This window comes from Rhyacophila brunnea, unplaced genomic scaffold (genome assembly GCF_057557595.1).
Source record: "Rhyacophila brunnea isolate RB1 unplaced genomic scaffold, BYU_Rbru_1.0 scaffold_1, whole genome shotgun sequence".
NCBI classification, from domain to species: domain Eukaryota; kingdom Metazoa; phylum Arthropoda; class Insecta; order Trichoptera; family Rhyacophilidae; genus Rhyacophila; species Rhyacophila brunnea.
The window spans coordinates 4382900-4406992 of NW_028232751.1; the positions used below are offsets into that span (position 1 = coordinate 4382900).

General features: G+C 35.4%; 1 protein-coding gene across 2 annotated transcripts in view; it reads right to left on the reverse strand.

The window, feature by feature from the left end:
* The window catches only part of Imp (IGF-II mRNA-binding protein), a 51381-nt gene extending 27437 nt beyond the window's left edge, over positions 1-23944 (reverse strand). The window contains exon 1 of one of the 2 annotated variants that reach the window (XM_085940659.1): positions 23338-23944. In XM_085940659.1, coding sequence (XP_085796785.1) covers positions 23338-23432 — 95 coding nt within the window. In that variant the 5' untranslated portion in view covers positions 23433-23944. The remainder of the gene's footprint in view (positions 1-23337) is intronic. The other variant, XM_085940664.1, reaches the window with a different exon arrangement.
* Between the last annotated feature and the right edge of the window lie 149 nt (positions 23945-24093).

Genomic DNA, 24093 nt, shown 5'->3' on the forward strand with positions numbered 1-24093 from the left:
GAATGGCAGCGAGTCCAAAATTTCGTCGCGCCTACAGTTGGAAATTATTTGGCGTTTCACTGATGCGTCACCTTAATAATTTAGTTGCTAGGACCTCAGACCCCCTAGCAACCAATAATGGTGTCGAAATAACGTTTCATACAAAACAGAATTAACTGAAAATGAATTCAATTCTACTTAAAGATGGCTAAAAGTATTAAAAAATGCATTGGCATCGTGTTCAGATATATTCTAAAAGTTTTAAATGTCTAGCTAGTCGGGGAATTAGTTAAAAATCGATTGCAAGATTTGTACCGGATAAACAACCACCGGACAAATAAGAATACGACCTAATAAAAACGTTGTAAAACAGACCATTTATTCCAGTCCGTGACGACTGTGCATCAGAGCTTACTTATAATCTGTATTATGGAAGTATTATGTAATAAAATATATTTACATATTATGTCAGTTCATTTTATATTCAATACATATTTATGAAGTTGAATACTATGTATTATATTATATAGGGGCATATATGGCGTGGTTACATAGCTAATAATAATTAGTATGGGGGTTTTTACGTCACTATTTCATTAGGCTTCGGCCACATAGGCAGGTGCTTCGCTATGTGCTATGCTTGTCCACTAAAAACAGTACTGCCACATTGCACGCTACGTGCTTAGGTACAAATTCATTTTGACATTTGGGAGCGCTTAAGTAAAAAACGATAGTCACTCTCAAAACCAACCAGACAGCTACTTCTCAGAGAATTGTTTAAAATTTCGAAAGTCTCAAATTCCAACTTGTTGGGTGCATAATATCAATTCATCCCATGTGTCATTATTCATAACCTCAAAATATACGGTGTTTTACGTTAGTCATACTGAAGAAACATCCGCCAACTTAAATCACTAGGTGACACAATAAAAGTAACCAACACATTTGTTCGCCGGGACTCACTGGGTGACTAATAATCACGTAGCGAGGCGCGAAGCGTAGTGTGGCAATTACGATAGTATAGTGTGCGTCCGTTCACTAGGATACGTCACCTAACACGTAGCCACCAAGCAAGGCACCTACCTATGTGGCCTTAGCCTTATGGAATAATTCACCAAGAGCTAAAACCCATTCAATACCTTCAAATAAATGTGATCCATCGTTAATTATGCCAATTTAGCAACATTTACATAACGTTTGAACTTTGTTTTGTTTGCAGTAGTTGGCCATCAGATATAATTAACATGATATTTAAATGTGTTAATTAAAAAATAACTAACTGTTCAGCAGTGAATGTATCAAGTGATCCTGAAAATTTATCATGTCTCCAATGAGTTAATGCTAGTCTTAAAATGTAGAAAGGGAAAAACCATATACTAGATTCCCGTAAACAGTACAGAACTTCCACACCGTTTAAAAAAATGAGGGGGATTATCCGTAAAACACCGCAATTTGACTAAATTACAATAAGTACTGCTGAGTTAATGCTAGTCTTAAAATGTAGAAAGGGAAAAACCATATACTAGATTCCCGTAAACAGTACAGAACTTCCACACCGTTTAAAAAAATGAGGGGGAGTATCCGTAAAACACCGCAATTTGACTAAATTACAATAAGTACTGCTGAGTTAATGCTAGTCTTAAAATGTAGAAAGGGAAAAACCATATACTAGATTCCCGTAAACAGTACAGAACTTCCACACCGTTTAAAAAAATGAGGGGGAGTATCCGTAAAACACCGCAATTTGACTAAATTACAATAAGTACTGCGTAGAAAATAATTACGAGGTAATAAAAAAAAAGAATTTTTTACTTCCGACATAATATTGGAAAACTGCTGCATTCACAAATACCAATAAATGTTAAATGCACATAATCACACCCTTACATGTTTTTTTTTTTAATTGAGTTGTGGTTCCCAACCGGGGTCTTCGAAAAAGAACTTGAAAGTTACAAGTAAGTATGTATGTATGTAGTAGAACCCCATGTTATATTACAAAACAAATATAACAATGAAGTAGTATTCAAAGTTGCTTCATTGTTACTTTTATTCGAAAGAAAAACAACAACAACTTAGGTAGGTATAACATTGTAGTTCTCCACTCGCAATAAGTCAAAAAGCGCGACCTATTTTTAAAATATGAAGTACTTTGAATATTTGTATTGCTTAAATTCGCGGGAGAGTAAGTTAACATTGCAGTATTATGAGAGAATACAGAAACAACAAATTAAAAATTGAGATGTCGAGTGATGAATGTCAATGTAGGTATACTCTACCATGGTTAATGAAACACCGGCAACGTAGTACTACGGTAATTAAGAGCAGCATAATTTAATGGGATGGTAAATTAAATAAATATTCCGAAAAATGCAGCTTTGGAAATGAATTCTGTGGATATAAATTATTTTTCAAAATGAAAAATTACACGAACCGGAGCACTCGAGAACTGAATTATTGTTTTTTTTTTTCTTTTATTCTTTATGAGGTTGACGTAAACAAAAAGGGTTTAAAGTCACTGATATATAAATTGAATACACAAAGCATACGCCAGCTGCAATTTACTCTATTATCATATAAATGGACACGTCGGGGTCAAGAGACTCATGCACGTCACAAAATTGCGAGGGAGGCGCCCATCTGCTGCAATAGCATTGGATGGACACCCATAAATATGCATGGCGACATCATTACAGCTCTATTACTTGCAATCATACCGTATGCCACGATCACAACGAATGCGAATTTGTCTCGTGCATAATTTACAAGCCGTTTCCTGTAAATCGGTATAATTTGCATGCCTGGTAATAATTAATGATCTCCATCATCCATGTGGATTAATCCAACTGGATTACTATTCACTACTGCGCAAGTCCAAAAGAGAGGTGTGGAATATCGCTATATACCACCCACCCGTCGACCTATTATTAGACGGGAAATAGTTTGCACATGCTAGTGAAATGTGTATACAAATCCGTCCGTGTTTATTTTCTCCCTGCAAATCAAACACAATCAGAAAATACGTTGCCCATTGAAACAGGACTGCGGAATAATATTGTACTTTATTTTATAAAATACGTCTTTCCACCAAGAATTTTTATAACTTACTAGCGAGTACTCGGCATGCGTTGCAATGCCACCCAAATCGGAAGCATCAGTTGTTTGTTCTCCCGAGGAGCAGAACTAACCTGCCATTGGTGATGCCAATTGGGAGGGCAATAACTTTGTTCAACCAAATCGCTTCGGATGTTGATTTATTCCATCTGCGTGAGGATGAGTATAGGTGGACGTTATTTTATAAATTCTTAAAATAGCGTCTGTTGAACTCATCCGGTGTACTTCCTTGTACCTATATATTTTTTTGTATTTACACATTTATACTGTAGAATAACTTAATACTGATCTATCTCTTGTGTTATGTACCTAATATTGTTTTAATAATATTTCGTTGTTTCTAAATGTCATGTTGTGAACGTCTTAAACTTATAATTTGTAATGTCCACAATATGTAAAATAAATGAATTGAATTAAATTAAAAAAAATGTATGTGTTTTAATTCTGTTTATTTGAAGTGCTTAATAAGGGTACACAATATTTTTTGTTGTTCCGTCCGGTGCGTACACGAATAAAGATAAAAATTTTCCAACGCGTGAGTAGGCCACATTCAGCTGTCCATGCGAGAAGCATGGATTATCCAAATTTGGTATTATCCAAAATAGGAACACATACGAATAGAAAAAGATAGAATAGAAGGTTTTTCTAATTCAGAAACCTTCGCGGGCGTGCGCACAACTGACGAAAGTTTCATCGCAATCGGATGAATGGTATTGGAACGCATACGAGACGCGCACACAAAAATTCATTTTTATATATGGATCAGACACTATTTAAGAAAAATCGTCTTACGAAAAAAATAAAGCGACAAGGAAACAAATGAGTCTTTCGCACATCACGCAAATCACAATAGTTGAGATTTTTATGACATTATACTTCTTTTGGGGCGTTTGGTAGAGTGAAATTGAGAGCTGCGCGCTCACACCGTTACGAAAACAGTATGAAGTTAGCTTCGAATCAGTCAGCTGTATACAAACGCAAGTTTGATAGAATTGTCCCGTTGCCTAGGCATCGAAATTATTATTGTCGACCATTTGCAATTCCTTACGTATACAAACTATTAAACGTCATAGTGGCAGTTGTTACTTTAAAAATAAAAACAACGAGAAATAATTATATAATTTACCAATATAAGTTAGTGTGTAGAAATAAACCAACGGCGCTCCGATAAGCGGCCCCTTTTCTTGGGTGTGTAATTTAACAAGATAATTAAGAGCTAGTCTAAGAATCTAGGTTATCACAAGTTTTGTTTTTCTTTTCTAACGCGCGTTTAAATATTCTTTGAACATTCTGTAAGAACGTCTGTGATTTTAAAAGGAAATATAACCATCCATTTGTGATGCTGAAGAAGCCGGTTGATAATTATTATGTATGACAGTGGCGAAGGGTGCCTGCTGAATGTGCGTAGGCGGCAGTGGTAATTCTGGTAACCAACTGAAAGAAAGTTCTTGGAAGGCCTTAAATTTGAATGTTGTTCATATTATACAGTATTTGAACGACCAAAAAATATTATATATAAATTAACCTTATTATTATAGATAGTTCAGGAAAAAGACAGGCACTAAAATAGAAATAAACAAGGCAACTCAAAAATTCTAGTCGTAGTTCAGGGTTAAGCCAAAGAGACAGATTCTCAGTACAGAGTAGGTACATAATATATACATGTCATGTCTAGCCATGACATTAATATGGACGAAGCATCTAGAAAATAAAATGACACTTTGTGTAGGGTCTGCCGGATGGCGAAATTCATATTTTAATATCGGTATCCTACGCTCAAATGAACATTCTGCTTGCAAGCGGTCTGACTCCACCATTATTGTGTTACAAAATGCCAATGTGCCTAGTTAAAAATTGTAAAAAAAATCTACTAAACACTCCAAGAAAGATGGGATATCACTTTTCATGTGTTAGTATTATTTATTATTTGTAAAATGCCATTTTAAGATAATGCTTATTCAATGCAATTGAATGACAGAAACCATTGGACAGTCGACTGTGATGCGCTGGGCTCACTTGCGTCTAATCTCCGAGAAGTCGTAAGTAACCGACAATCTGTTTCTAACGCAATGAGTCATGACACTAATACGCCATTACAATAAAGGTTATATTACTATAAATTCTCGAAGCTTGTATCGCATAATGGAAATGGATACGTCATATGGTCACGTGACATCTACCTATACATCTGTGAATGACTTTCATGCACAATTTCTCGTGCGCGCCGGTATGAAGTGAGTTGTCCATTTAATATGTCATTGTGTCTAGCCTCTTGCGGTGACGACATTGCGTGTGTAATCGTCTGTATGTGTCGTATGCGTGAAATGTATCACTGGAGCCATTATTTGTGTAATATGTAGCTGATTAGTGATTACGTATTAATGGAATTGCGACGTGCCGTCCGGTTGACCAAATGGACAATTAATTTATAATACATAGGTACCTACAGATAGATGTCAGCCAATTTTTTTTTTGTAGAATATAAAATATAGTTACTAGGCAATTAAATTTTACGTTTATTAAAAAGGTAATCTTTAAATAATCACATAGAACTGAGTTTTCGAAACTGATGAATGTCTTGTTCATTGCAATTTGCAATTGTCAAACATGCAGTCTCAACCACCGCTAACTATTCATATAGGTATAACTACGTATAAATATACCAACTGGTAATGTCACGAAACAAATTAGAATAATTACATTACTTGCAACCATGTGGAATTTAATACAGATGTATTACGTAATTCACCACATTATATGTTCACCTAGTTGAGATACTACAAACGGTGTCAAGAGAATACAGGGAAATGGGCAGTCATGGCCCAAGAACCTGTTGCTAGCATTAGAAGAAATTGTCACTGCACGAATGCCAAAGCAAACTACAATCAAACCAAATTGATTTATTCATACAGAGGTGTGCGAAGTTGCGGTGAGAATAATTCTCGACACTTGAGGAAAACAACAGAATTAGTATTGCACAGCTGTTTTAAATTCCAACTAAAATATATAATCAGTAATCACCAATAATTAAGACAGGAAATATTTAAAATAAGTAGACCACATTTGCAGAGCCTACGTATCTCCGCATACGTTTTACTAATACCTGAATGTTAACACTGCCGAAACGTGTCACCCCCCCCCCAAGATCTAATTTCATAGAACCTTAAAAACCCGGTAACCATTATCGGACTGTCTCATAGAAATATGAGCACCGTTGACTACGAGACAGCAAATTACTAGCCTATGAAACAATCTCGGTCTCCTTTCGACATTTTTCTAAATTTAGTAGAATCATTTAGCCATTAATATAAATAATATACCTACATCCCTTTATTTCCATACATTTAAGCGAACATACCTACAGCATTCATTATATAAGACAAATATAATTAATTATAAAAGCAAGACATAATTCTAAATTCAATATTTTATGATTACTATAATATAACTCAAAAGCAAGCATTTCACCACAAAACCTTAGATATTATCTAATTATCATTTTGTAATTATGTATTTACATTCGGTAATTCGTCATACAGCATTAAAATGTCAATACTAGGTTCAAGCGATGTTATGTTATGTATTTAGTACCAATTAAGTTTATGATAAGAGTTTATAAAAATGCAACATGTATTATTGAGATTATATTGTCAAGTTAACATACAAAAAAAGTTCCTTCAAAATCGCGCTCGTTTCCGTATTACTATTTGAGCGTAGTTATGCACAAAGCAGCCGATGCACACAAATCTCAAACAGAGATAGAAGCACTTTTATGTAAATTGTGTTTCTTTAAATCAGCAAAACCTCTGTATACTGTGTATACTTTTTGAATGATAGATATTATATATATATATATGATTTTGTATAACTTTTGAAGAGATAAAAGCATATAATCTATGAAATTTTAGTTTTAGCAGTCCAGGTGTTTCGAGTAAAATGATTTTTTTAGAATGTGCATTCTGCAGAATGCAGCCATCTCTTATTTATGTAAGAAAATTCTTTATATTTGATTATTTTCTTTAAAAATAGCTTTCTAAGTTACTAAATTATTATGGGAATTTCAAAATTCTGAAAATAATTCGAAAAACTTGTAAATTATACATCAATATTTTAGCTGCCTGGCACTATTTTTTATATGAAAAATCTGTATATTATATTATATATAATAAAATGAAAAACATAAAATGTAATTGAGAAAATAATGTTTATTAATTGAATGTAGAAAAACACCTTACGACACGATTTTAAAAATTTACGTAAGTACATAATATTATCATTTGGCTGCTTTTTGCAGAACGAATATTGCATATTTTTAGAACGCATTTATATGACATTTTTGTATGACAGCAGCTTAGTTGCTTCATGCAAATCGAAAATGTCATATTCTGCGATTTGCAAAATCTTTAAAACGCATTTATATGAGATGTTTGTATGACAGCAGCTTGGCTGATTTGTGCATAACTACGCTCATTTATTATCCCAGTTGGTCGCAGAATATTGATAGTTTCGCACTTGGAAAAAGCATTTTGTTTCTAAGGCGAGACTATGTCTCGCTCTAGTGACCAGAGTCTATCTAGTCTAGACCAAGAACCCGCTCATCTTCCGCAAAAATACCAATCATGCTCGCAAGGGTGAAAAAAGGATACAATACCTCTGATTGTAAGAAGATTCAAACCGAATGGACAACGCTGATAGGGAGCCTAAATAGCGTACTGAACTAGTCACAATAATACAAATAATAGCCACCAAATCATAGAATAATTTAAGACACGCAAGGTTTTTGTAAGGGAAAAGTTATTTATTCAACAAATTGAAGTGAAATCATCGATCTTAATAGTTACCCCGTGGGTTCACGCCTCCGTTGAACAATCCTATGAAATATTGCCTTAAGAGCGTACATAAGTGAAACGACAAATAATTGTCAACTGTATGTGGAACGAAATTATGGCCGCGTTGCCATTCGGAGGGCGATAGTCGAGGTGTCTGCACGTCGATTCGTTTTGTCATGGCGTCGGATGAAAATATTCTTAAATCGTATAAAGATGACTAAAAAACTTTACTTATGCACTTGAAAAAGAAAACATGTGAATGAATATACTATTATTATTACGAATATAATAATAAACATAACATAAAAAGGACGCATGTTGAACTTTTATGACAAATTATATTTCGTTCGGCTTGCGTCATTTGCACCCGCAACCCGCAATCCGCGCATCGCCGACTACAATTAATTCATTTGCCAAAGAATGCAACTTATACGATCAGACCAGTTGAGTTAATGACAATATTATTAATGGACAACGCACTCAGTAGAGTAGCTGGCAAGTAAATTCACGCATAGCGACATTCGCAGACGTATTAGCATTCGCAGCGTAGACGTCACGCAATTTCCATTATGCGATATCACGCATCGGGAATTTATAGCAATATCACCTTTATTGTAATGGCGTTAGAACAGTGTTTCTAGTGTCAATGTTCATTTGAGCGAACGATATTGATATTAAAATATGAATCATGCCATTCGGCAGACCCAACAAAAAGCATCGGGAATTTATAGCAATATCAACTTTATTGTAATGGCGTTAGAACAGATTATGCCATTCGGCAGACCCGACAAAAAAGTGAGTGTTCATATTTTTTTCAGATACTTCGTCCATATTAATGTCATTGAGGAAGGCCCATTACGACGGCCGGACGCTAGAGGTGAGTTGGAAATACTGTCACCAGTTTGTGTACTTAAATTTCGGATGAAACTACCCATACTAAGTATTTGTGGCCCAATAAACTTGTTTCAAGAAACTTGAAACGTATTAGATGTTCGAATTCGAACGCATTCGATGGTATCATCGCCGTGACTCGCCATTCGGTGATGCTGGTTGACTTTCAACGCTATTGATATTAAATGCGCGCGAGCGAGATATCATGATACACGTATGTCTAGCCGTGATATTATACTCAACTGTCATTGTTCTTCCTTTCTCCTCTGTTGTAAAGTTGGTATAGTGAAGGACAGAAATGGTCACATGTTCGTTTTATAGTATACTATTTGAGTTCGCCTTAGTTTTAGTTTTAAGAGTTTTAGTTTCAGTTGAGCATGGGACTTTATCGAGTCCAGGAGTTCGACGCATGGTATGAGATCTCGCCGTCCGCTAGCTAGTTCGTAGTCTTGCTACGTATGAAATTATCGCCTCGGACTTCGCGACTCGCGTATGTTTAGTATAATACTACGGAATTAGTTTAAGTTGAGTATGACATTTACATTGAGTTGACGTCAGTCGCAAGCCGGAATAGCGGAGTTCTGATAACGCTAACTGACTACGCGTTTATCTGGTTTTGTCACGTCGAGTTTCTCGATTTTTTTAGTTTCCCACCTCTACCGGACGCTGCATCACAACGCACGCAGCTCGCGCAGATTGTGTACTGTCTGGGTATAGAGAGAAAGAGAGGAAGCGATGGTACCGCTGTGGAAGAACTAAGGTTAGGTAAAGTACCCATGAGATCGCACAGGGATATTGAGGGGATCACTGCGTCGAAAACGTTTACTAATGGTTGCCCAACACACTACTAATTTGTATGTGGGCATTTTCGCCAAAGTTTGTACATGTTTGAAATTTGGGTAATATTATTTTTTCACTCAAATTAACCATTTTTATATAGCTAGCAGATTCCTTGTTCTATTGCTGAATTGGTGATAGCAATTTTTCAGCAAAATATTGATTAATACAATATTTATATCATTTTTATTATGAAATTGGGCATAATAAGTTTCCGTTCCGTGACTACGAAACTTAGCTTTTAAAACATGAATGAAACACTTTTTATCACTTAAAAGAGCTCTATTAGATTAAAAAAACCATACACTTCAAAATAAAACTACAAATAGTCAAAAAATATTATTGAATTTTAATTCTTGGGCACATTTCGTTCCCCTCCGTTACCCTATGTCTATAATGGCAGAGCATTTTTCCTTTAGTATTTGAAAAAACCAATCAATGTTCGTTCTGCTATTTTTTTAAAGACAATAATCACTTTTACTAAATTTTATTGGAAAAATAAATAAGTTTCGTTATTTAATAATCAAATGAAAAATAGTTAACGTTCAACTTTTTTGGGGACATTTTCGGAATGGAACGAAATGGTAACGGAGTGTAATTTGTAAAGCTTAAGTTACATGTTACCATAAAAACAAATTTTTGTTTTATGAAATTTATTTGAATTTTTTGATAGACAGATAAATATTCAACGTGCGTCAAAATAACAAAACAAATCAAACTTAATCACTAAAATAGACATATTTTATAATAAATTTCACAATACTTGTAAAATAAGGTAGGTAATAATTTTGACACACTATACATTACCATAACTTTATTTGGCATTTATATTATTTGTAACTCAGATAAAAAATATTTTTAAGCAAATTAACAATATATGAAAAAAAAAATCAGCAAGGGATTCAGACGCGAGTTCCTAGCGCGGCACGGAGTATATAACTTTTACGAAAATAATTATAGTCAAACTCGGTTATTACGATCTCTGACATAGCGAGATCTCGGATGTAATAACGAAACATTTGTTGACAATTGGTTTATGATTTTCGCCATACATTTAATTCTTTCACTGTTATAACGAGCAACTTATCGGATATACCGAGCTAAAATACTGTTAATGTGTCGACCGTTTTAAAACATTTCGACCCTAAGCAATAAAATCCGATTGGACAGGATGCCGCCGGGGTCGGATTACGTTTATGACACTAGTTAAGTGTCTAAGTACCTACCTTATTGGTGTTTCACCGACAATAATAAAAAAGTATCCACGCATATGGTTGAAAAATCCAAGGTTTGTGAAGTCCGTAGGTACCTACCAGCGTTAATTACAATAAACAACTTCTTTTGTAGTTTATGAATGCCATGCTCGTTTCGGGGATTTTTACGATGGTTTCCAAATTTTTTATTTTCGGCTTTTTGTGTAATGTGACATGCTCATTTAAAAATACCTATTCTCTGATATAACGAGTAACGCTTATAACAAGCAAATTCAGTCGGTCCCATCTTCCTCGTAATAACCAAGTTCGACTTTATGTTGTCTTGAAATTTAATTGTATTCATCAACATAAAATGTAGCTATACAGGTTGATTGTAATCAAGACGTACTTTTCTGACATTTCGTGAATACCTACAGTTCTAGGTATTAAATCTAATCGAGTACACATTTCTGTTAAACGTGACAAAAAAATACTTTTTCATACATTTTTATAAATTTCTATGCCTAAAATGTATGGAGAAGTTTTAAAATTTTGGTGGCGTATAACAGAAAGAGTATGACAGAGCCAGTGCCTGTCTCGCAATTATTTCAGTCTGGTGTTTTTTCTTTTCCTTCTGTTGTTTTTTTTTATCTCCATACTTTTATGTGCGCTATTTTTGCGTATTCAGACATATCACATACTTTTTTAATCTTTATTATATTATTATATTATAGTCAGGTTATTTTTTATATTTTTTAATGAAAATATTTTTGTTTTTCATACGAACAGACAAAATAATTTTTTTTATAATCTATGAAGAACTAAACACACACTGTAAACCCAACTTTATGCATGCCATTTCGTTACTTTTACATTCCACATATACGTTACCACCAATATAGTTTCGGAGTGGAAGTAACGGATTCTGTTTCAGAAGTGTTTGAAGCCAAAATTTAGCTTAGTTTTATTGTTAAACCTGCGATATGTTTTATTATATCTGTAGTATGAAAGATAAGCTCCATATGTGTAGTATGTGAAATAGAAATATGTGTTTTCTTACCTTATAAATCGTGGTAACAGTAGTGGAACTTCTTAAATGACCAACCCAGAAAGCAACCTGTTCCGATAGCGATACCGACACACACCAACAATTTAAAGTGTACATGGCGATCAGTGTTATACAAAAATGTTGCTACATTAAAAAAAAACATATTTATAGTGAAAATTTTTCGCCTTCATGCTAAAATCGTGGTAACGGAATGTGGAGTTCCACTTTTTCAAATATCCTGGGACACACTTTAAACGTGATTTTTTTTCAATATTGGTACAAATTTACGAAAAAACTATATATTTTCCAAAAATATATAATGTAAGCTGTTGAAAACACTACGAATTTAATTTTACACACTCAAAATTAATGACGAAATCAGACTTTGTTTATTTGAATTTATGGGTGGGACATGGTAAAAACGCACTACCTTTCGATCTAAATAATCAATTAAAAATATATACAGGTCAGATAGTTGTATTTAACTGATTGAATAGAGTAAATTAATAAATTTGCATGTTAAAAGTACATAACTTTCCAACATTTTATAATATAATAACTATGAAAAAATCAATCAAAGTCATGGGACATGCCAAAAACGCAATGTACAAACTTTGGCGAAAATGCCCATGTGTATTCAAGAAAACGCATTATTTATTAATGAACAAACCAGGAATTAACACGTGAAAATAAATAATGTGTGTGGTCTTGTATTTTGTAACAAATACGTATTTATTTGATTTTGATTTCAAATAAGAATGAAATTCTTGGCAAGACTTGTTAAAATTAACATTGCTTAAAGAATTGTGACTTGCAACTGTGTTTTGTCACTTATCCACAATTTATTCATGAAAAGACCCTTTTACCGGTGCATTAGTGTCAGGCAGACATAAATAATGTATTTAATAATTATACGAAAATTCGTATTCAAATTATTGGTGTAAAAGTATTTGAACAATTCCAGTGCTCCATTCAGTCACTTTTTGATGTGTAATATGGTTAGAAATAAGTAAATCCTCCAGTATCATAGTTACAATGAACACGTCCCTTTTCAATCAATACATCCATTACGAATTTCTTCACGCGTAAGTATTTTTGTTAAATTCACCCATTTCCATATATCGAATTGTTACCGTGGGTTGATCTCTTTCTGTAAACGGGGCTTGCGCAGACAGAGAGCGGTCGGAGTTCTGCGTTCAACCGACCGTTGACCGCTAACGTTCAGGGACAGCAGACAGGTGGCGGTCAACAATAAGCGTTCCATTTGTTTACAAACGTTGTACTGACACAAGCGCTGCATAATGCGACACCGCTATATTCCGACTGCGAGTGGAAGTGAGAAAGCACCGCTGTTGCGTACTCACTCCCCCGTGTGGTTTCGCTCTATGTTGTGTGACTGCTCAAATTCCTATGACGGGACTGGACGGGAGGTACGGCGTTCTTTGTAATTCCGGGCATAGAACTCCAGAACTCTAGCATTCCAATTGACCGGCGCGGTCTGACCGCCGGCTGTGTACCCATACAGTATGAAGTCCATACAGTACAAAGAACGCCGAACTCCGAACGCGGAACGCAGACCGCCTGACCGCGCTCTGTCTGCGCAAGCCCTTCGGCGTCCCGAAGCTGTGCTTGGGGACAACCTACGGAATAGGCTGCCTAAAAGCGGGACGTATGGGCCACGTTAAGCATCCACAAGAATACAGAAATATACGATAATTAAATGAAAAGTACCTGTACGTACATTAAAAAAAATCTCGAAAAGTACCTCCCTCGCCCGTCACGGACAACCACTGCAACGGCTTGTGAGTGAGTATCACCACACGCAGTCGTAAATTGTGTACTATATGGGTATGAGCAGAAGGAGCAAGGTAAAGCGGGGATTTCGCTGCGGAAGTAATAACCAAAGATAAAGACTAATGAGGTAATAGGTACGCATAAGTTATTGTGAGTAGAAAATGTATGTGGTTAGCCCAACCACCACTGGCCGTTGGGGCGAGTTGCAGCGGTTGACCGACATAATAGCTTTCCCTATAAGTTCAGCCCTCCCTGTGGGGGGCATGAACTATTGTACCAACCGTTACACCTAATAAAACTCGCTCCTGCATCTTCCTGATCTTCGACTTCTTTATCATCCTCAACACCACAACCCACGACACCTCGACGACTCCCACAGTTGCAATCTCCGCATCGAACCCCACGTAGACATATGTAAATAAGGAACGTAAGCGAATAGATAGCAACTATCGACGTATAACGTGATAATGTGTTGGTATTTATTACATACATTTTGTATTGAAATATTATAATTGTATCAATCCGTCGTTTAATCAATCAAAACTGTATCTCTCTCGCTCTCTCTCTATCGCTCATGCTCTAAATTTTAGCGAAACCAAGGGGCATGCTGTTAAAGTATAGCATTAATTATTTTGCAACAATTAATACCCACTTATTGTAATCGTTACAATATGTGCTAATAATTCGATACAAACATACCCTAGTTAGCGATTTTAGCGTACGAAGCAATGACATCAATATGGACGAAGCATCCAGACAGAAAAATGACACTCACTTTTTTGTCGGATCTGCCGAATGGCATAATCTGTTCTAACGCCATTACAATAAAGGTGATATTGCTATAAATTCCCGATGCTCTTTGTCGGGTCTGCCGAATGGTTCGGTTCGAACGGGTTCGCTCAAATGAACATTGACACTAGAAACACTGTTCTAACGCCATTACAATAAAGGTGATATTGCTATAAATTCTCGATGCGTGATATCGCATAATGGAAATTGCTTGACGTATACCTATACATGTGCGAATGTCGTTATGAGCGAATTTACTTGCTAGCTACTGTACTGAGTTGTCCATTAATAATGTCATTGGTACGAAGGCAGCCTTTTGTATAGAATAGACCCGCAGGTTATACAGGTAGAAGACAGTAAGCACGTTCGGATAATCCACAACAATATTATACTATACTACACCATTAGAGTTCATTGAAATCAATGTGTATTGTGGATCGAGTGTGCATTCCCAAACGGTGCAGGAAATAAAGTCAGTTCGCAACAAAACACCAGAAATACGCCAGCTCCGTTTTTTACCTCCCCCGCAATTAAAGACGGTGCAGTGCGGCTTCTTTTCGCGGACGTCAGACTCAAATAATTATTACACAAGACTAAGGATTGCAATACCGAATAAAAATATATCAATACCGGTTGTTCGGTATTTATTAACGATTACCGGTATTCGTTAAAACATAAGTATCTACTTATCAGTAAATATAGCTATTACAATCTGTTTAAAACCACTATTTTATAGAAAAAAAACCTACCTACATACATTATTATTGTGACATTTAAAAGTATGACGTATTAATCACAATATTGTAGAATGGTGATTTGATGATGGTATAATTTAACTAAATCCCTCAAAAAGGCTGATTCATTAAGTGTAAATAAGCGCGCTGCTTGAAAAGCTTATTCATTTCAACACTTGTACAATCATCAATAACGCTATTATAGAATAATTGAACATTCGTCACGGATGTTTTTTATTTCGTAATAATATCAGTAGGTATGTGAATTTATCGAGACAATTTTATAAATGGGTATATTTAATGAATTGTGTTTTATTGTTATTTCACTTATGTTGGATTCAGTCAATATTTTGCATTTTATCAGCACATAACTTATACATTCAACTTAATAAGAAATACAGTAGTACAAACTAATGAAGAAATACCATTAAATTCAACGTTAAATACGCAAACGAGCGTGGTTTCAATACCGAAAATTTCGGTATTTTGGATGTTTAAAACCGGTATTGATAAATACTGCAATACCGGTTTTGAAATACCGGTATTGCAATCACTACACAAGACGAATTGTTCATCGTGCGCGTCATGCAAATTTAAAGGCGCTTTGAACCTGCTGCAACAATCGGGAAAACAAAACACACTTGCTCGATTGTGGTCAACGATCCGAGCGAAGGCGTTGCCGCACGGTCAGACAACAGAAATAAAATTTTCTTCATAATTATTGACACCCCCGGACGCCGCCAGACCAACGTACACAATATTATATACGTGCAGAAACAAATAAACATTATATAAAAACTATTTATGTTCGCAGAGAAACGTCCATAGAATTCACGTATTCACTCACAGCACATTGACTGATGACTAGATAAATACTTTTAAATTACATTTAAATAGCATGCTGATAATATCGAATGGCCACTAACGTTACGCGCTAGGCGCGTCTTTAGCGTCAAATGTATTATGCGTATCTGTTGTCCCGTTTCATTAAAATACTTTATTATTCGAATTGGAAATCAAATTCTTTTGAACACATTCAATTAAAAATAATACATTGAAACGAATTCAAGATGCATTTATTGGGATATATTAATTTATAGTCACTGTGCAGTGGTGGCTCGTCCATATACACTGCGGAACTGCAGCATCCCCAAACAAATTGACAAAAATGTAATATGATAATATACATAAATTTACGTATAGGTATTATATGAAAATATCAATATTATTCAAGAGTGTTAAGCTTGCCCACGCACAAATACATCCAATAATAATTATCATAACCGCGATGGAAGTGATGCATCGCGTCATTTCATGCAGTAGCCTTTTCGATAGAAAATACTCGAATTGTCGAGGGGGGGGGGCGGAGAGCGGGACTCACCGCTCAGAGCTTAGTCAGGAACACTAATACGAAAATACTATTTTCGTGTTGAGAATGTTGTCGGGACAGCTACTCTGAGCTAGTAGCGACGCACGGCGCGAGTCGCGACAGATGTAGAGAAAACAACTAAAAGGTGATAGACCTTCTTTCAAGGAAAAAAGACAGCAGAATCAATTTTATATTGAAATAAAACACTTATATTTAATTTTAATAATTTTGATTTAACAATATAATCCAAATAATCTTTTATTTTCAATCAACCCCAGCACCCCCAGATACAATATCCACGAGCCGCCACTGGAATGTGTATTTAGTGCATAAGATGAAGACAAAGGTTGCCCAGTGCAATATGGGTTTCTCAACGGAATGAAAGTCTCGACGAATAATCAACACGAGAACATGAACATTCTCGAAAGGGTGAAATGACACATTGAAAAATATGCTCGAAACCAATCTGTATAGGTACCTATTTAATAATAAGATGGCCCCACGGGTTTAAACTAAAATTATAATTATGGTGTTATATTGGATTCGGCAATGGAGTATTTATTTTGTACTATTCGCTACAGTACTAACAAACCAGTCTCACACGTCTCCATGTCTCAAGGATGGAAGACACCCAACCACCAAAGAGGCTTCTCTTCAACAGGCCAGAAGGGAAAAGGGGGGTCGGGGGACCTTGACTGCGGTGGCTGGACTGTATAGAAAGAGACACAGCATCCATGAGACTGAGGCGGTGGAGGGAGCTTGCGGCAGACAGAGGGGAGTGGAGACATTTCCTGGAGGCGGGCAAGACCCACATTGGGTTGTAGTGCCGATGATGATGACTAAAAAACCAAACTAATAAACTGCGAATGGCTACCAGTACCCAGGATGCCATTGTAGAATGATTCCAAGACACTAACAATGAACTATATAGTAGTTAAAGGAAAGCTTGCTATGTTGCTTGTAATAATATTGTGTAGTGTACACAATGAACTGCTCCGACCACCCCAAACCGGAATTTCCGGACCCCACAGCAAATGTCTCCAACAATACGAAAGAAATTGCAATATTGCATTATATAATGTGCGTTTGCTAGTGGGGCGCACCTGATAGGGTAAATCATAATAATATGTAATAGGGTAATGCTTAGATTTATGTGACTGCCAATAAAAAGAAACTAGACGACAGGGTCAACACGCAATTGGATGTAACCTCATTGATGCATGCATGATTCATGTCTGCATGTATTGATATAATCACCTTTGATCTTGAAGATCTATTCAGACGGCTTGACAAGAGAGAACATGGATTGCCGTTGCCTGGATCCATTGCCGACATTTAATTCAGTCACCCGCGCATTGCAGACGACGTTGGTGTCTTTGTAAAAGACCCAGAAGGCCTTCAGAACAGGATGCAGAAGCTTGAATGAAGAGTATCCTTGTAATCATCCAATGTGCCACGGTTTGGCAACCACTGCTTGTATTAATTTGGAAAACGTGTTAATTTTCGGTTAGGTACCTACATGTTTAAGCACGCGCGTTAACATTAACAAGATCTTACTCCCTACTTCATGTAGCGTGTCAATTTATGGCTACGGCCGTATGTTGTGGCTTAACCACTGGGAAATGCCTAAAGAAATGGCGTATTTCGAAAAAATACTACTTTATTCTTATTAGGTCAATAATTATTATAAAGCAATCATTATTCGTAGGATGTTAATCACATTTGAATGGTCAAAGGCATAGCTTATAATCAGTATCTTTAGAATTGTCTTCAAATGTGTTAATCGTGCCCATTTTTTGAATAATAAAATGCCTAATTCTTGTCAAATTTGGGATCACAGAGATTATAAATATAATTTTTTATCGCTAATATTTCACCATAAATTTTACTAACTATCTTAACACCACTGCACATGGATGTACTGAAATATAAACATACATATTCTAAATCATTAGATCGAGAAGTTAAAAAGAATAAAATTTAAGTAATAAAAATAAGGATAATAAGATTAATAAGGCTTCAATATTATGTAAATAGATTATCTACAACGTTTAAGAAATGTCCTGGGTTATGCACTGAAATTACCATAAAATCTCCATTTCGACCTATGTTGGGCATGGGCCGTAAAGGATTTAATGGTAAATTTTACATGAGAAAATGAAGATTGACACAAAACAAAAACATACAGATACAAAATTCGGAGATAATACAATGTCATTTAGGTAAATAATGAAATAGGTATGTCGCTACGCTATTTTCCAATCATTTTGGATACCGGTTTGATCTAAACTGAGGACATTATTTTTAATAATATATATAGGTAGGGTACAGACGGAGAACAGTACCTATATTGTTATAGCTAATTGAAATCACTGAACCTCTTGTTCAATTGCTCCATTTTTTCCCTAACATACCAAATTCTATAATTATCAGTCTTTTCAGATTACTGCAGTTTTTAGACATATTCTGCTCGTACCAGATAGGTAACCCTGAAGAGAGATTGGTAGTTTTCGGTAACCTACAAGAAAGGCGCAGCAGACCTCATCCCAAACCCCACATCCTGAAGCGGGCCCTCGGGCTAGGATCTTTGGCGCCCCCCCCCCCTTACCTATCGTTAAGGATAAAGGCAGTGTGACGCTCTACAGTAGCGTTTTCCAAATGGCGTACGCGGTAAAAATTAATATATTTAGTGAGTTTTCTTGTATATTTTAATACATCCATTTGAATTATGGAGTTGTCGGGTATCGATCAGTGTTGCCATATTTTTCTATGCTGATTATAGTACAAAGGCGTAAAAATTATATTATTTCTGTAAAAAATATAGTACAGGAACATTCTTCGAACATTCTTATAGTATTTTGGCATATCGTCGTTGAAACTAGAAAATTGTGTAACTCCAAAAACACTACTTTACAGGAGAGACAAAAAACATTATGGTTTCCTATACAAATGTATGGTTTTGGAGTGAAATCATCCATGATTTAACAATGATACAATTTTTCTGGAATTACAAAATTTGCAAGACGGATAGATATTATCAACGGCCACTAGATGGCATTCAAAGTCAATTTTCGATTAAAACGGAGTTACACAATTTTCTAGTTTCAACGACGATATTTGGCGTAAAATTATAGTATTTTACATTTTTTGCAGAATCAAAATTATAGTAATGTGCTCTATAATTATAGTACGGTTGGCAACACTGGTATCGATACACAATTAAATATTGCGTCGTCCGACCACCTAATTTTAAATAACATTATTGAAGGAAAATAGCACTGCAGGCTACTTTTTTAAACTATTAGAGCAAATTTGAGATCGATTTGTGTGTTTCATTTGAGTTAACTCACTTGGTCGACGTGCCACGCCGGGCCCCCACGCTAGGGCCCTGTCAGCCCCAAAGTGAAGGAGCTTACTGGACGTATTCTTCACTACCGTGAAGGGTGGCGAGAGCTCAGTCGCTCAAAAGAGGCGATTTTTAATATCCCTTCTGGGATATCCCAGGCGTCGATAATACAAAATATTAACTTCATCATCTTGAAATCAGTTGTATAAATAAACAAATGATACTTAACTATTTTCGGTTCTATACGTTAATCCTGAATACAACGGCAAACACATTTTGATATACTGAATTATTTGTTAGTTTAAGTTTAGGTTAGGTTATCCTAACAAACAATCCAGTATATCGGCTATTTTCAAAATGTGTTTGCCGCTGTATCCAGGATAACCGACTTGTACCCAATTTTCAATACAAAATGGTAAAATAGCTTGAGAATCAATTTTGAACATTCTATGAAAAACGTGCTCACTTTTTGGTATTGAACCTTTTCGTTACCAACAGAAAATCGCTATTGATTGCAAATTTAAAAGATGTAAAGTAAATCATTAAATGAGCGTAAAAGCATAAACCGAGAGCAGTTTTCAGTATTCGACGTAAAACGTATTCTTGACACGTGTAAGTTTAACACGGATTCTTCCTTACTCGAGTCGGTTACCTGCTATCGCGTTACCCGCTATGTATTTCAGTTCCCACTATTTCCGAGTTCCCTGGGTAGTAAGTACCATAGAGGTAACTAACTTAACTAGTAATAAGTAACGTCGCTAATTTTCAACAAACACGTAGGTACCTATCTCAAAAAATACAACCTTTCAGGAAGAGGCAAATAGCAACTTTATTCTCTCAGTGTTAGAAATAAATTTTCTTCCATAAAATATCCATTTAGTATACTTAAGTAACGCATATTTTCATGAAAAAAAATGTAATGTTTCTTCAATTTATCGCACTATACTTTCGACCGATAAGTCATATTGTCGGAGATACGAGAATGCGGTGTAACTTTACTGTGAATATTACTACAGCAAACACACAACGATTTTTTTAGTTATTGCTTAAATCTATTATGTTATAAAGTATGTTTTGAGATACGTGTTAGTGGAATATGTGAGTATTCAAATTCAGAATTCATTACATCAAACAACTCAAAACAGACAAAAATAGAGATACGAGTTCGTAGAAAATTAACGACGATATACAGAGTTCAGTGAACCGATGTACCTATTTTGATCTTGGTGAGGATAGGCATAATCGTTGATAAAACTGTAAAACAGTTAATCGGCGGTGACATTTGCAATGCGAAAAACATATGGCAACACGCAATTTACCGCCTCTTTAGTTTCCTATAGATACAGTATAAACCACATGGTCAACACGAGCTATGTGGCGGATAACTTGATAACTTGCTAACTTCACGTGTTTGGCGCCGACGCCATGACGCAACAATATTGTTTTATTTATAAAATGTCAGCCGGCAATGGGTGTAAAAAAAGATCCATCGATTTGCCGGCGAACGGTCATTAAGAAAATGGCTGCCTAGAATACATACACAAAATATACATTGTAATCTGAATATCGATGGTTCAGTGCACAGATATTCTATGTCCAGATGGGTATGTTTTGAGAAAAACGAAGTTTAAAACTTGAGATGCATGAGAAATGGACATAATAATATAGTGTATTTGAATGATACAGTATCTTCTAAAATAATCTATTTGGACGTACAATATTTTACCACGTTTTTATTAGCTCGCGTCCAGTACACATTTTTTCTTGTGTCCAGTCCTAGCAACTAAATTATTAATATATACGTGCATTACTATGGAAATCAATATGACATTTCAGTATTCTAATTAATCTATTCAGTATTTCTATCCAGTACAAAAAAGGTATTTATTAATAAATAGAATTGTCAAGTTTATATGATTCAACAGAAAATTTAAAAACGTGGTACCTATATAAAAAGTTCGGTACTGTTCGGTTATACGGAATACAGAGGAAAACGCATTTTGAAAATAGCCGATAAACTGGATTATTTGTTAGTTTGGGTTAGGTTAACCTAACAAATAATCCAGTTTATCGGCTATTTTAAAAATGCGTTTTCCGCTGTATTCCGTAAAACCGAACAGTACTAAAAGTTCTCATCTTGTAATTATTTACAGGATAAGATATGATGCAGACGAACGTGTGTATACGTCAACTGAATTTCGACAAAAAACTTGACATACAATATCTTTGCACTGACTAGACTAAACTAAACCATCGAATCATGTACCGGTCTACCCCACAGTTGCAATTATATATGAATGATTGACTGTGTACACCAGTGGCGAAAACAAAATGAAAACAAATACATATGGCTGACAAAGTTTGGTGTGCACTATTTATATCGGATCTTAACCGCCTACCTCCACTCTTCGCCACCGGTGTACACTAGATAGATAATATAACAATGTCAATAATTAAAAACAAACATAACTTCAAATAAATAAGGAAATCTATTGAATACTCGTAACTCTAACGGTCTTCAAGATACCTCGTCGCAGGACAGATGTTAAGTTTCATGATGCTGTGTATTGTACGATCAACTTATTTGATAGCACCATAAAGGTTGATTCATTTTTTATTAACTATATAACGTTTGTGGACGTGTTAAATAGGTTAAATTTATAATTGTATAATATATCATGTTTCTTAAATATTTACATGAACATGCTGTCTTTTGTACTTTCTTGTTATATTAGTTGTTATTTGTAATTAAGACCATTTTATAATTTTGTATTTATTATGTATTAAGGCGCATTGGCCAATCGCTGTAATGCCGTAATACTCTTTTTATCTAAAATAAAATAGCTATGGAAAGATTCTTAAACAACACCCATCTGTCAACGACCCGGCGAATAGAGACGCCCAGATCACGTTGCTATTGCTATAGCACCCATACAACTAAACCGCCTTGTGCAAGTCAATCAAATATAGCTGGGAGATTTCGAATATAGCTAATACTTTTTCTATAAATAACATATTACTAAAAGCTGAATGGTAAGAAAGGAAAGTAGGTGTCAAATTGAAAATAGCATGCCAATGGAGTGAAAATACAATAATCGCAAAAGTGAACGAAATCTGAAAAGCGGGTGATATGATAAAAAAAAAGCAGGTTATATAGGGGTGTTGGCTTGGGTAAAATAATGTTCATCAGGGAAAATGAACAAGTTCGTATTTAGGAGAATGAAGTTAGCTATGTCACGCTTGGAATAATCTTGCGAAATCTCATTTTGAAGCCGAGTAATGATTGAATAAAAAAAAAAATATTCGCTTCAATATCCAGGTATATTATAAAATGACAACTCTCTGTGACAAACATAAATTACTGTGAGATGTCGTAAGATAATTTCCTGCGTTACTTAAATTTAAATGTCTACAAACCTTGCCGGCTCTTGATCTTCCGGTTCGAAAATTTGGTCGTGACCTTCCTGAGAAAGATTGAGCTCGCCGAACTGTTGCTCCATATTATTGGCCATTTTGGATATTCAAATTATCAATTTGATGCTCGACAATGGATCCCAACTGCCAATGTTTTGGCGGCCAACTATCAATGTATTATTTATATTAAACACACGGCAGTACACGTGAATCGGGTAATATATTTTATAATTCAAATCGCAGCCCACTTCGAATTCACCGTGTACTTTTGGTCACTAGCACTGAAATCAAGCCACACTAAATTATGATAAACTGTACACTTTTAAAAACTGATGATTGCGGTAGGAAAAAGCAAGAATTTGCCAGTTTCAGCCAACGTGCACGTGGGTTGGAAAACGATAACCGTAGATAGTAACACAATCCAATTACATAATACCGGTTGACTGTTTGAATCGGTGAGCTAAGCAAATGGGAAACCGGATTGAAATAAGAGAGGAAATATTATACAAACGTGAAAAAGTATCTGTTTCGGATGGGGAAGGAATGTGATCAGAGGGACGACATGTACCTCTCGCTCGCGTGTAGTGAGCTGGAAAGCTTTTTCGCTACTAAACGCTAAACAAAACTTGTGCCGGTTGTAGAGATGTGCAACGAACAGTTTTAATCAACTCGTTACTCCACAAATTTTATCAATATCAATATCCTGTCAATCATAAACAATTCATATTTACAAGTGGAAACGGTTCTATACGTTTGTCC